The sequence below is a fragment of the Leptonotus elevatus genome, chromosome 15 (assembly GCF_054856555.1).
Source record: "Leptonotus elevatus isolate MCC_2025b chromosome 15, RoL_Lele_1.0, whole genome shotgun sequence".
Lineage (NCBI taxonomy): Eukaryota > Metazoa > Chordata > Actinopteri > Syngnathiformes > Syngnathidae > Leptonotus > Leptonotus elevatus.
This window is the reverse complement of record NC_141253.1, coordinates 10365875-10380757: the sequence shown is the minus strand read 5'-3', so window position 1 is coordinate 10380757 and position 14883 is coordinate 10365875. Positions and strand designations below refer to the sequence as shown.

General features: G+C 41.3%; 1 protein-coding gene across 3 annotated transcripts in view; it reads left to right on the top strand.

Moving 5' to 3' along the window:
* Positions 1-14883, top strand: part of astn2 (astrotactin 2) — a 229487-nt gene that overhangs the window by 191399 nt on the left and 23205 nt on the right. For all 3 annotated transcript variants that reach the window (XM_086096391.1, XM_086096390.1, XM_086096392.1), the window contains exons 18-19: positions 909-1042; positions 1532-1680. In XM_086096391.1, coding sequence (XP_085952517.1) covers positions 909-1042; positions 1532-1680 — 283 coding nt within the window. The remainder of the gene's footprint in view (positions 1-908; positions 1043-1531; positions 1681-14883) is intronic.

The following is a 14883-nucleotide window of genomic DNA, read 5'->3' as shown; positions in this document are numbered from 1 at the left end:
GGCTCCTCTTTGTTATTTTATGTTGGCCGCCTGGTACCCAGCGATAATGTTTCCGTGTGGTTTCGGTGTCCTATTTCCGTGACTGTGATCAAGCGCTTGTCCAAAGTTAAGTTAAGGGCGCATAAATAAACCGAGCTCCCCATTGATCCAAATGCGTGACAGGGGGAGCCAAAGTGCTTGCGAACTCCGATGAACTCCTTCTATCGCTCCTGTAGCTTTAAGGGAAGCCCTGACATTATATTTTACTGCCTTGACGCTCCCATTGGCATTTCACTGCCTTTTAGCGAATGACTGAGCTTCTTACATTTGATTTTTTTTGCTTTCAGCTGTTAATGAAGCAGTACAAGGAGACGCAAGGAGATGATGTCATCTCCTCACATACCCCATCCTCTCGCCTCCGCTATAGACAGACGACCACACAAACATAGACATCGAAGGAGTGGGTGGGGGGGCTTTCACACCTCCATCATGAAAGTCGCAGTGCATCTATGATATCTAGTGTAACTCGGCGATGTTAGTGAGATGTTCCCCGCTTCCGGTAATTGGGAGCAGTAGAATTGAAAAGGTCTTTCTGTCTACGTGTGTGTGAACTGTACTTGCTATCTTAGTGAGCCCCATCTAAGTGCTAGACCTTTTTATAAAGATAATATTTATATGCTGAAGGACATTTCCGATTGTTTGAGGCTTTACACTTAATGCCTATGATTTATTTTAGGGAACATACAAAAGGAAGTGGCTGGAGGAGAGTGATCATATAGGAAGTATAATGATACGTACATTTGTGTGTGTGTGTGTGTGTGTGTGTGTATGTGCTCAGACCGTGGCACGGGCTGGGAGTACACATAGATGGACAGGCAGTGCATGTTCCCTGAGATAATTGCATTTCTCTCACCTGTTACCCTTTACAGGCCTTCAAGAGCGCCACAATGAGCTCATACTGGTGTGCCGGAAAGGGCGACGTCATTGATAACTGGTGTCGCTGTGACCTGAGTGCCTTCAGCAGAGATGGCCTGCCTAACTGCAGTCCACTCAGGCAGCCGGTGTAAGTGTGAGGTGACGCCATGCCACCTCGGAATTTATGCACGTACCAGAAAGATTTTATGGATGGATGCACCGTTGCGCTACCTACACAAAAACAGTTGAGAATGTTACGGACACAAGGACAGCTCCCCAAGTCCTAATATCTGTCAAGCAGCTATTATATTTATTGATATTATATTATTTTATGATTTTATATGTTTGCTTTATAGGTTTATAAGAATAAGTAAATAAGAAAATACACGGACTGCATAGACTGCGGATCACGGTCAATTCAGACGGTCCTTTTCAGTCCGTGTATTTTTCAGAGGCTTAGCACTTGCCTATGGCTACCGAAAACACACAGCGCTCTTAAAACTGATGACATTATGAATTGATAATAATTGAAATGCATCATTGTACTGAACATTTGCTGTACGGTATAATACATGTTTATGATACGGTCACTTTGATAATGTGATCAATTCATCATGTTTATTCTCCTTTTATTCAGCTTGCGCCTCGCCCCTTACCTGGAGCCTTCGAGCACAATGGTAGCCCTGGAGTGGTTTGACGTGGAGCCCCTGATTGGCTGCAAAGTTTCAGACTACATCATCCAGCATAAACGGGTGGAAGACCCCTCTGAGGCCGAGGTCTACACAGGTATGACGTAATACTGGATCGAAATCATTCTCGCGAGGGACCGTATGAGAATTCCAATGTTGAATGGAGCCCAAAAATCAGTTACACAACCAAACAGCAGCATCCAAAGAGTAAACAGGCTGTCAGATTAATTAAAGTGTGGAGACTTACCACATGTTTCTAAACTGTGCAGTGTTGAAGATGATATCTTTATGTTATGTAGAGACGATAAGCAGTCTGGTAGACTGACGTCATCATTCCACAATATTTTGCGTCCATGTTTTTGTTCCAGGAATTTGTTTGATTTTCCAAAACCTATCCTTAAAAATGTCACATATTTCTTATGTCTGCCTTTCAAAATTCATAAAAATGCCAGACTAAAATTTACAGCACAAACTCCATGGTTTTCAATCTCAATTTTGATTCTTTAACTCTCCTGTTATGTTGTCGGTCAAATCCATCTGTTTGGAATATAGGTCGTTTAACAACCCAAGTCCAGTCGTGCCAACATTCTCTGCAAAATTTTTTTTTTTTCAATAACATGGCTAAAGCGCTGTTATAGTGTAAACGGTTTAGTATGGCGTAAAAATAATAAGATGTCTGTCCATCTATTGTCTACTGTCAATTTAAAGGCGCTCACAACAACTGCTGATATTCTCCACCTAAAAATGTCAGGGCTGTAAATAGCACAAAAAGGGTTAGCATGAGTTTTGTCAGCAGCCAAGACTTTTAGCTCACTGGTAAATGCTCAGCGCTGCCAATCCAGGGTGTGGACAACCCTGGTTCGACTCATAAAAAAAAAAAAAAGAGGAAAGAAAGAAAATAGAAAGGTTGATTGCGGGACAAATAGCTTGGGCTTACAACATTGTCATTAGTTATTCAAGTAAGACTCCTGTTCTACTCATACAGATGAGGCATACGTTATAATAGTTATAATGTATGGCATATCTGAGTTAACTTTGAGAATCATTTAGGCATTTCAAGGCCGGGCCGACTGTCCTCTTTTTTGGAAATCAAAATATGGTCACCCTAAATTACACCATCTATTTTGTACAAGTAAAAAAAATGCTGACTGATTAGAGTTGAGTGGCTTGCATGAATTTGGATCATAAATGAAAAAAATAAGTGGTCCAAGGCATAAACGTTGCTTACCCTCATTTGCTGCAGAATTGCAAAAGTGGCCATGGCGCATCCAAGGAACCGGGGGTGAGTCAGAGGAAGGGTGATAGGAATTGAGTAATATTGGTGTGGAAGATGTTGGCTTTAGTCATTGGGAAGTATGGACAGGCCATCCATCACCCCTGGGAGGAGTGCTGATGAAGCATGGGCCCCAGCAAGGTGGTTGGAAGGGGCAGATGGTGTGGGTGACTCACTCTGCTATGTGCCAGTCACCACTATAAATCATGTCGTTGCAGAGCATGTAATACAGATTAGACATCTTTATCTTCATTTTTCACCTTTTCCCCCCCTCTTCCTTTCATACTGTATGTAATTGTACAGTGCAGCCCTGCGCCTTTGGAAAACAGGCAGAATGATGCTTTTAAAAAATAAAAACGATGCATGGTTATGAGAGTGAATTTCCATTGAGGGGCAGTTCATTTGGCAAATGCTTCCCATGCGCATTGTAGAATTATCGGCAGCGGTTGCCATGCTTTAGCGGTAAATGCTGAAAACGGCAGCTTGCTCAACGTTGCCATTGTTGTCCGACACGGGTAGGACAGAGATCGCTGATGCATACTTGGATGGCATCGTAGGGGAAGATTTATGAAATAATAGGGGCCTCTCAAAATGATGAGATCTTGTTCTCGAGACTCAGCAAATAATCGCGCGCAGTGTTGAGATGTATAATTTTCTCACACTTACACTGACTTATTTGGAAATTATTGGATTGGTACTGGCCTATCTTCCTGCTTGGCGTCTTCTTTAGGGATAATCTTCAAGGCGCTTCCTAGGAAAATGGAAGACAGAAACCAATGAAACCAAAAGCTCTGAAGTTCGGCCCTGCTCACCTTTCGGACAGACAACAATTTCACACTGTCAATCATTCAAAACGTTGACTTTGACAGACAAGGAAACACATTCCTTTGCTAACCAACCTTCCACCAGTGGCCACAAGCAGCCCTTTTCTGAGGATAAATTCTTTGCTCAGGAGCATCTTGTTGTGGTTTTCTGGAGTTCTTCGTTTTTTCCTTGTTCATATTTTCCGAGTCTGTGTGATGATTTCAAGCAGTCGGGCCTTTTCCTGACATCTAACATCTAAAGGGTGGGTATGCACGCAATAAAGGATTAGTCGCCTGATTTACAGAAACCCATATTTGACAATCCTAAGGAAAAATCCTGATCCAAAGCTTTAGTCAAGACTCATTCTTGGAAAACAGAGTGCGATGTTTGGGTTTGGCTCATTTGGGGCACTTAAGTTTGGGATGAATCTTTGAAGTTGTTGTTGCCCTTTTGTGTGTAAATTATATGTGTGTACTCTAGCGAGATGAATACTTAAAACATGTGTTCGCTCATCACTTATTTTGAGTGGCGGCGTAACTTTAGTTTATCTTTTTGAAAACGCATTATGTTGTCAAATGTGCTTCAAGGAAGTGCTCATGGCTATACGGTTCTCCTTTAATTAACCCATTAAGGCCTAAAGCGCCCGGCAAAACATGTCTCTAAAACCTATGAGTGACTTTAGAGTCACCCCCGAAAACCTGAAGTTTTCCTGGAAATTCAACAATATTGTTATTATTGCCCTACTAAATAATTGATATCTCAGTTCCTGAAGCAGATAGGAATATAATTCCAAAAACATTGCAGAGCTTACAGCTCTGGCGTTCACACAAACCTAAGTTTATTATTATACACCTTCAATATTGTACTTTTTTTTTTTTTAAATCAACACACAACTGTGTCGCATCTGCAGGTACCTTCAACACTGGAGCGCTACTAACCTCGGGGAATCGAGTGGTAATTATTCGTCGTTCTGTTCTGTTACAAAGCAGTCGAAATTTTCAACATCCTCGTTGTCTACAAACATATTTCTTAAAAAGATGTCACTGTAGACTGGTTACACTGATTCGAAGCCCTCCCGTGCAGCCGTCTCTTTTTTCATAACTCCCGCGAATCTGCGTCAGCCATGAATGCTCGAATAAAATTCCAGGACATGCTACTAGGCCCGTCAACCTCTCGTGTATATTCTGATGTATTTCATCGGCTAAGATATCAAGAATTGGTTAACACAAAACAAAATGACGTATCCGCTCCTCCGGCTTTAAAGGTAGAAGAGCGCTAGAGCTCTAGTGGTAGAAACACGGTAATGCGCTCCCGGCCTTAATGGGTTAAAACACTCTTCTCTTCTCTACACTCTGCTCTTCTAAACTTGGTTCTAGTTGGTAACTTTTGAGGATAAATATGACATGAAATATGGTAAAAAATTATAAAAGTGGCAAAAATAAACACATTCCTTTGCTCTGGACACAGTCTCCACTTTGCTGCACCATGCCCTCAGTCTCCTTTGAAATAAGACGTGGCTGCAGTGAAGTGAATACAAGAACTCATTCACCTTCTGTACTGTATTGCTATTTATTATGACCATATATGTATATATTTTTTCAATTTATTATTATTTATTTATTTATTTTTATTATTATTATTATTATTATACTTTCTTATTAAAAAAAGTTATTTATTTTTTTATTTATTTTTTTTCCCAGGGATCGAACCCTCACCCTCCGGTGGCAATGCAGGGCTTTACCAGTGAGCTAAATTTTAACACCCAAAGTCACTTTCCACATCCTTCCAGAAAGTAGGGGTGCACTGATCTCAACTTTCTGGTTGATCCCCAAGCTTAAAAAAGTCTGACCTGACACGAATTGCTGATCCCGATTTTTTTAATTGTAAATCATTGAACAATACCTGTGAAACATTGTAAACTTATTTTGACTGCACATGAAGTAGTTATTTCAAATCAAAATGAAAATCCTATTAGTCATCTCACAGCAGAAGCCGACAGTGGCTGACTTTTTCAGACCTTTAAGAAGGGAGATGAGATCGGTGGACAAGATTTTATTCATCCCATCATCAATCCACCAAAATTAAGGAAATTGTGTCCGATCTCAATCTTGCTTTCTAGTTTAAAGCAATTGTCTGTGCCACTCATCTATGGAAATGATCAAAGTACAGAGCTGCAACTGCTGTGTGAATGTCAATGTCCCTCTTCGGTGAGTTTCCTCAGAAAGAGACAAATCTGTTGTTACACATCTGATATGGAACAAAACAGAAAGTTGTTGTAGAAGTGGCATTTTTTTTCTCCTTAAGCAACACTTAATATTTAGAAGTGGAAAAACTGACAGCACCAAAGCCTGACTGTGCAGTGGAAAAGCAGAATGTTGGTCACCCTGCAATGAGGTATGAAGGAGTGGTGTGGTAGTTACGAGTGCTGAAGTCTATTGATTTATCAAGCTCTGGATGCCACAGTCTCCACGTTGCTGCAGTGTGCCTCTCAGTCTCCTCTGGAATAAATTGTTTCACATTCTCACCAATACATTTGATGGCAGTGTGTTTTTTTTGTAGTTTCTCTGCTAAAAGTACAAAAAGACCAGTCAAGTAACCTGACTGTGTAGTCCAGTGCCCATTGCCTGCATCCAGCGAATGGTATCTTACTGAGGCTAAGAGAAAAAAAAAATGGCTTAAGGTTGGCGATTTGGAGGAGCTGCACACGCACATTCATGCAAACGTCAGCATACGAGTCACGCGGTCAAGAGTGCACCATTTGAGGAATGTGCACGGAAATGTGTCCGTCAATTCTCAAGACGCGTTTTGAATGCCAGAGCTGTCTAGACTACAGTAGAAGGAGGAAATGGTACATGTCCTCTAGTACAGACAATACTGTCAAAAGTCTATCAGGTGATAAGCTGAGGTCCACAGTTGTAAGTCAGTGATTAACTGATTAGATATATGTTTTGTAAGTACACTTTTTGCACCACACCGATTCAAATGATTTAACAAGCCTCTCTTTTCAACTTGAGTTTTTCATCTGTAACAGCTTCCTGCATGAATGAATGCAATCATCCAAGTCTTTCTTCCTTGGTGTCTTGCCTGTGAATGCTATGCATTTTAAAGGCTGCATCCCAAAAATGCAGCTGATGTGAGTACCTCCTGTTTGATCCAAACTCCAGGAATTATTTTTCTGTGTCTGCTAATGTCATTGGATGCAAGTTGCCTGGCACTGGACTGCGTCGCTAAGTGGTGTGCACATCTGCATTGATAAACGCAAACGTAGCCTACGCCTAAAGTGTTCCCATTTTATGCCCAGTCTCGACAAATCTTCCTTTGCACAAAGACACACAAATTTATGCTGGAACAATCGTTCCAATGACGCTGATTGTTCTGATTTTGAATATATTGTTCCAATAGGAAGTTATATGTAAATTATTTCAATTGATCCGTTGTAGAAACATAAGCCCATATCCCACGGAAGGGTTGAACGTTTGTGAAGGTAGCGAATGTTGATTTTAGAAATAGACTAATATGGGTTTTTTCAGGGCTGATACTGATTGTTAGTAGTCAAGGAGGCCAATAACTGATATTTGGAGCCAATATAGGGAGTACTCAAGGTGTGGCCGAGTTCCGTTCCTACGCTGGCGATGTAACTCGAATTTCGACTTAAGTCGGATTTCCCCGTTAAAGTCGATATTTACATCAAAATAGTTTGGACAATAATTAAAAAATAATAATTTGCACGACCCAGAATAGCCGTAACCAATATTTCATGTTTCCGCACGGACATTCATTGCTGACGGACGGCAGAGCGGAGCTAATTCAAACTTAAACACGAAGATGTGACGCGCCTGATGGCGAGCCGACCTGCAGATGGACGTCCGTTGCTGGAGGTAACAACAACACAACTTTAAATAAGTTTAAAATGGCGTGATTACTGTGGGAAAATAAAAAAGAAAGTGCTACAGAAGAGTCATGGGCGCCTTAAAGTCCAAACAACGTGGGTCGCGTACGACGTAACTCGAGGACTCCCTGTATTCATTTTTACAATAACGGAAATATTGCTGTCAAAATAAAAAAGTTAAATATTTGAAGCACATGTTTATTGAACAACTTTTAAGATTTGCAAAATATTGGCTTTTTCTTTTTTTTTCCTTTTTTAAATCTTAGTCAATAGACAAGTTGAGTGACCTCCCATGGTTATTAGCACGCTTTAAAAATTTCAATAAAAACTTTTACAAGTAAATACTGTACCTCCCTGTTGTTATCTACAGTAAAAAAAAAAATAATCTAAATACCTGACATGAAAGACAGAAGGTGCAGAGGATTCCCAGGGTTAGCGACATCTCTTCTAAAGTTAACTGGAAAAAATAAAATTATAGTTCCCTGAATGTAATACAGTTTTAAATGTATCTGTTATCTGTGGTTATTGGTCAAAATGCTGAATATCGGCGCTGATAATCGGCTCGCCCGATAATTTGTCTATCCCTATTGCTTTCTCGTCAGGGTTCATTCAAGGTCGCAAACGTCCGCCAAACATTCGCCAGACGTTCGCTTGATGTTCGCCAACAGTTGACAAAATATCAAATTTAATAAAAGTCAACTAAAGAAAACCTACGCAGCACTCACTAACTGTTCATGAAACCAGGTCCTTTCCCATGGTGGAGTAAGTTTTCTGGATCTATAAATGACACTCATGTCTCACACACAGAAATATGCAAATTATCTTGCAATGTTTTCTGCTTAATTGATGCACACTGTAACATCTAAAAAAAAAAACGTGATACCACCCCCACCAGCAAATCACACAGCTCTTTCGGGCGGGTCAATGGAGATGCTGTGGCCATCGTAGCTAGGAACAATCGACCCGTCCTTGCAGCAAACTTGAAGGTGAGGACATTGTGTGACATTAGGCAGTCATCTTTCTTGCGCTACCCCACTAAGAAAGTGAGTGTTGAGCAAGTACAGATGCTCAGGAATGTGGAAAGGCACGATATCGAGACCAAGAGACCAGCAAGAACATTTGATGCGACCAACATGCAACTTTAAAAATAAATGAAACATCAGAGGAAGTGTTATAAAAGCCCTTAAATACTAAACATTTGTTTGATCGTTGCATCCTTCATTCATAATTTAGCACGGCCTTCCAGAGGTTATTTTCATACAAATGCACAGACCCTGACGTAACAAAAAACACTTCTGGAGCCAGGCGTAGATTCGTAGCAGACATAGAGGGATCACCTGTTCCCACAACTGTAGGCGAGAGGAACACTGACTCACAGAGATGAAGTGCAGGTGAAGATGAGGTCACCGCAGATGGCAGTCGATCATCCCAAGTGCTGAATAAAAGCAAATGTAAAGGTGAGTTGTGATGGCATTTATAGTCTTCAAATATGATAACTCATCCCCATTGGCATGTAAATTGTGACTCGGTGATTCACAGCATGCAGTCTCGAGTGAGTGTGCCGGGTGTGTAAAAGTGAAAAGACTCCAAACATGAGCTGTGTTTGAATAGTTAGTGAAGAAAAACGTCACCCGGCCTGTTTCTTCCTGTGTTAAGGAATGGAAGATAAGTCATTTGAGGCCTGGCTTACAACGGAGACTAAGGTCGACCACAATGTGTTCCAGGACGCTGATCATACAACAAACAATTCTTTCTCAGTGGAAATAATATGAATGGGTTTAATCAGTTCCAGGATCTTATTGTTGAGGGATTAGAGTTGTGTCTGGTTATGGGGGGAACGGGTGATGGTTTTTATAATTAGGATTGACTTTTAATGAGCAGCCTGGGGAGAGATGCATGTACCAAACCATGTTTTTCCATGTCTGGGTCTATGGCAGTGTGAAATGTATGGTGTTCCACAGGCTTCATTTCTGGGTCCTCTGTTGTCATTGTCTCTGCTGCCCTAGGTTCCATTTTAAGAAAACAACGGCAGTTGTTTTAAGGTGCCCTATAAATAAAAAGTACGACTTGAGGGATGGGAGTCCTAACTGCATGATTTGCAATGCCAAGTCCAGTAAAACTAGCTATCTTGCAAACCTAAACCAACACTTTCTTAAGCTACATGGAGATAGGCATTGTCATTGACTGGAATTGATGATTGATGGAAGTGCCCACCTTTTGGTGTGTGTTTCAGAACTTTCACCGAATGCTTGATAATGCGAAGCCTCACAAAAATACACGGATTGAGAAGGACTGTGTGTACTGACCGCAATCAACAGAAGTAATCCTGCTTCACTCGGTGCTCAGTCTGTGCATTTTTTTTCAAGGCTTCGCATTATCAAGCATTCGCTGAAAGTGCTGAAGCACACGCCAAAAGGTGGGCACTTCCATCAATGATGAAGCCTACCTCTGCTTTTTATATTGCGCTTTAACACCATATGGTGCCCAAATTGCTTTACAATTAAAGCCTCACATTCGCCCATTCACACACATTCATACATTAGTGGTCGGCTGCTGCCATGCAAGGCATTGGCAGGTCCAATGGGAGCAAATCGGAGTTCAGTGTTGCTCAAGGACACTTCGACTTGGTCACCAGAGGTGAGGATCGAACCCACCACCTCATGGATGGGAGACGACCACTCTACCACTGAGCCATGCCGCCCCTTTACAAGAATCACAGCACTTTTTAAATTCATGGTGAAGAGATGAAAAGGCTACTCTTCCTGTTATTTTTTCTTCAGCAGTAAACCCTATACCTATTTCATGAATTTGAAAAATATATGTACATATATTTTAATAAAGAGTGTTTGGAGAATGTGCATTGGAAACTGGTGTGGTTCAGAACCTCCAATAAGGTTAAGAACCACTGGTCTCAGGCATCACATTTGTCTTTGCCATCACTGATGACCTTCTGTGGTGGCAAAACTACAAAAAATCCACTTGATTATTTTGATGCTCATTGAGGTGAAATCCTGAAAAATTGTTTTTGATTATTGTTGACTTAGTCATATTGAATTGAGTAGCCTGGTCAGAGATGCGTGACCACGTGTCTAATTTGCTCAAGTTGCATTCTCGCTGCGCTACTTCAGTCTGGTACTGCATGTCCATGAAGACAAGGTCGGGTTGTTATTTTTTTTATCAAAGTACACTATTGTTGACTTAGTTTTTAGTGTAGTCAGCAGCCAGGACACAGATGCTACCACGAGGTCATTATTAAGGGTCCTCATATTTCTAATCCTAAGTACAATAGCTTCTCTAGTATGTCCATCTGCACGTATGGTGCCCTATTATCATGATTAGAGTATTAAAAATATTTTACTATAATGTATGTTTCTTGTTTTCTGTAGAACTATGTTTCCCTCTTTTTGGAATTGCTCTTGGGAAGGACCCAAATCACTGGGGTCTTACTTTGACGGCCTCTAGATGGCACACAAAGTCAGGGGCAGCGTTCACCAAGCAGCCACTTGAATAAGCAGCGCTGATGCATTAGTGTCAGGTTGGGCATTCATCCACAATGGCACGTCAAAGCAGCTTTGATACAAAAGTCAAAATTGGTGGTCAGATCATATGCATACTAGCTGTAGAGCTTTTTGCCTGAAAATTTATATTTATTTACGTTTTCGGCATGTCCTTTTAACCTGCCCTTTATAGCCTTAATCAGTTTCCAAAAATGACCTCCTAAGGGTTGGCCGCATTGATCGGACAGTGGTATGTAGGTCAAGCCAGAGAATCTCTGCAGTTGTAACTTGTGAGGTGTCTACTTTGCAAAAGCAGGAAAACACTTCACACGGTTATTGCCACTTCAGTTTGTTTTGCAGTAAATTGCGTGTTATGTTTTGACTGCATGGGAGTGATTAGCGGCTTACCTAGTCTGTAACGTCAGACGTCTGTATTTCCTGTCTCTCTCGGTGAGTTCCCAAAAGGAAAAGGGAAGGTGCCAAAATCGTTATGAAAAGTGTCTAGTAAAATGCTTAAGTGGAAGGCGCCTCGTATACGTGATGAATGTGGACAAGCTTCTGGCTTCCGTCATCACCTTTCCTCGATTCCGTTGTTTTGTCAGTCACTATTTCAGTGTCCTTAAATCACACTTCTGCCGAGGCGACACTTTTATGTGCACACACGTGCGCATGTTTAATGCTAATTAAAAACTTACGGATCCATTTTGTGTGTGTTACATCTGCATGAGACCGGATTTTTTTTTCTTGTCAGGATGGAGTGACTGCGAGGATCGTCAGCAAGTGTGAAGCGGTTATATGACAATGCATGAAAGCCATCGGGAATAACGGGCAGGAGAAAAGAGGCAGCAGAACTGGAGGCTACTCAGGAATGATGTCATCTCACACTCGCAATTTTGCACCGTAAAAATGCGACCAACCGTTTGATCTTTGCACCTTCCTCTTGCCATTTCTAGCCAGGCATACCCATGACATTTGGACTGTCCCTTTTAGTTGCCTCATGTTCCGACGAGGTATCCCACTCCCTTGTTTATGTAAGCGTGCCGTCATTGCACAATTGCGTCGACAAGCCCTCATTCAAAGAGATTGAATTATATGGAGATAACCGGCGTCCTTGAGCACGGGTGCAGATAACAGATTGGAGTGACACAGCTGACTCTCTTTGTTTTGTTAATTAAAGATGACCTCATCGCTAAAAATGGATGCTGTGCACCTCCTCATCACGAGCCTCGCCATCAGCAGATTGCAGATCGCAGGCAGGGGGCCAAGGGGTTTCTGCATTCCCTCTCTTTTTTTTCCGCCCGTTCTTTCCCATTTTTGCCTCCTCACAAACACGTCGTTAGTGTTGCTTTCTCTTCCTCTACCTTTTTTAATACTCGCTCAGTCATGCAGGGTACAGAATGGAACTTTGACAAGCTCCACGTTTTATTCATTACTGTTTGTTTTGGACCGGTTACAACGGCAGCGATGAAAGAAAAATCTTTGAACGTGATGAATCTGAGACATGACTTATGTTGACCGATAGTGAACGCATTTACGCCGTGCCTTGAATCGGAGTCATTTTGCCATTAGGGACATAAATTGTAGTACGACTTTCTTCATGGTGACTTGGCAGTGATACACAAGAATGTACCAGCTAGACTTGTACATATCAATTACAAAAGTTGCTAGTTTGGTTTGGGTTATTTTTTCAATTACGTTTGAATGATTGAATTGCTATCCAAAACCAAAAGTGATCAATCTTTCCTCAGTATGCACTATTGAATGAACTACACTTAGTTCACGTTGATCATAATTCCAGATTCTCCTGAACTCAGAAGTCTTGTTGTTTCATCTTGATGCTTTTTAATACCAATTGTGGATGTGGCACCCAGCGTAAATCAGTCCCACTGCAGCTGCACTGTCTGATATGTTAACCAATACATTACAGATGAAAACAATTTTATGGTCAAAACCGTCCATCCATTTTCTAGAGCACATGTCCTAGGTCATGACTGAACTGTGGGTCGATCCCTGCTGACTGTGGACGAGAGGCGCGAAGCAGACATGCTAAGCACTATTTCACCGTGTGACCTGGTCAAACTCTGAACCTGAATATCAAAACGTTATCTACAGTGGTACCTTGAAGTTCCATCATAGTCCATTCCGTATGTTCAAAACCAGCGGTTTCCAAGTACTTTTGTCCGGTGTGAGTTATTGTTTCCATGCCCAGATAGTCTGAGATGATCGCCGGTCGTCTGAGCAGAAGAGTTTGTTCTATTAACAGATAAGTGGTGCGCAGGTGCGTATGGGTGCTAAAAAGAATTACATACATGCCACGTTTGATCGTGTCAGTGAACATGTGTGTACAAAGCATGTTGCAGCTCTGTCAGCCTGATTGCGGTCCGGCCAGCCTGCAGTCGATGTCAAGTCAGCCGACGCTTGCCTTCCGAGGTCCAACTTCAAAATAACAGCCTAATAAGGCATTGATATCCATGTACGGTATTACTTGTTAAAAGTCTCAAAACAATGTTACATCAGTGATTAGTGTCAAAGACGGTGTCAAACTGCTTTTAATATTTGCGTTTGACTTAAATGTTACTTATAATTTAACCTGTAGGCTACTGTGCTAACAAGTTTTACAATACAGCTTCCGGTATTCCTAGATTTTTGTCAGGGAAAATGAACGATCTGAAGTTTGATAATTGAGGTATCCCTACATCATCAAACATGGCTAATGCCAACAGTCAAGGTCAGGACGCCACAGACTGGTACAGAGGGACCTAGACGGCCTTGTACTGTAACTACAACATGAAATCCAGATTCTTGCAGAAGGCAATCTCTACATTTTCAAATCCCTATTATCACTCTTGATATTGTAATTTCCATAATCCATTTTATGCAATGATTGGGACCCAGACAAACACAAGTGGCACACATGTTTGGAGGGGGAATAAAAGAATACAGTCAAGAGGATAAGTGGAGTGGAATATTTGCGAGCACTCTTTTAAAAGCACAATGACGCCAAGACCGATGATAATGACAACCAGGCCGTTGAGCGATCGAGCTGTTGTGGTGCCGGCCAAAAAAGAAAAAGGGAATGTCGTGCTTGGCTGCCTTTGAAGAGCAATTAATTCCTATCAGTAGTAGATTTTCACTACATATTACAGAGCACACTTAGGCAATAAACATAAATGTTTGAGCCAAGAATAGTCCAAGGATTATTTTTGATCAGTTGTGTTTCGTTCACACATTTGCAGATTTTTTTTTGCCATCGCTGGGATCCTCATGAAAATTTAGAAACATGGACAAAAAGTACTTAACATTTGTCCCATAGCAACACAGGCAATCATTGCACGTTTTAATCCGTGCAAGGAAACACTAATAAAACATTTTGACCCCCCTTGACAAACATGCTGGACATGATGTGGTAAAAACACAATACATTTTGCTCAAACCACTTATTGCTGATGTTTCAGAAGAGATCGGGGTTAGGTTTTCACTATTTTCAGTGATTTATTTTAAGTTTGGGTAATCAAACTATACTGAACAAGAACATAAAAGGAACACTTTTTTTTGCTCTCGTTTTTCATGGGTTGAACTTCAAGATCTATGACTTGTTCTATGTATGCAAAATGGCTATTTCTCGTAAATATTGCTCACAATTATGTCTAAATCGTTTGAGTGAGCACTTCTGTCTTGCTGAGATGATCCATCCACTTGACAGGTGTTGTATATCAAGGTAATAATCCACAGATGTGCTGTAGGCTGCGCACAGTAAAAGGCATCTAAAAGGCAATGTGCAGTTTGACTTTTTGAGGGGATCAGGGGGATGTCAGAAAAAAGGATCTCTTCACGGTA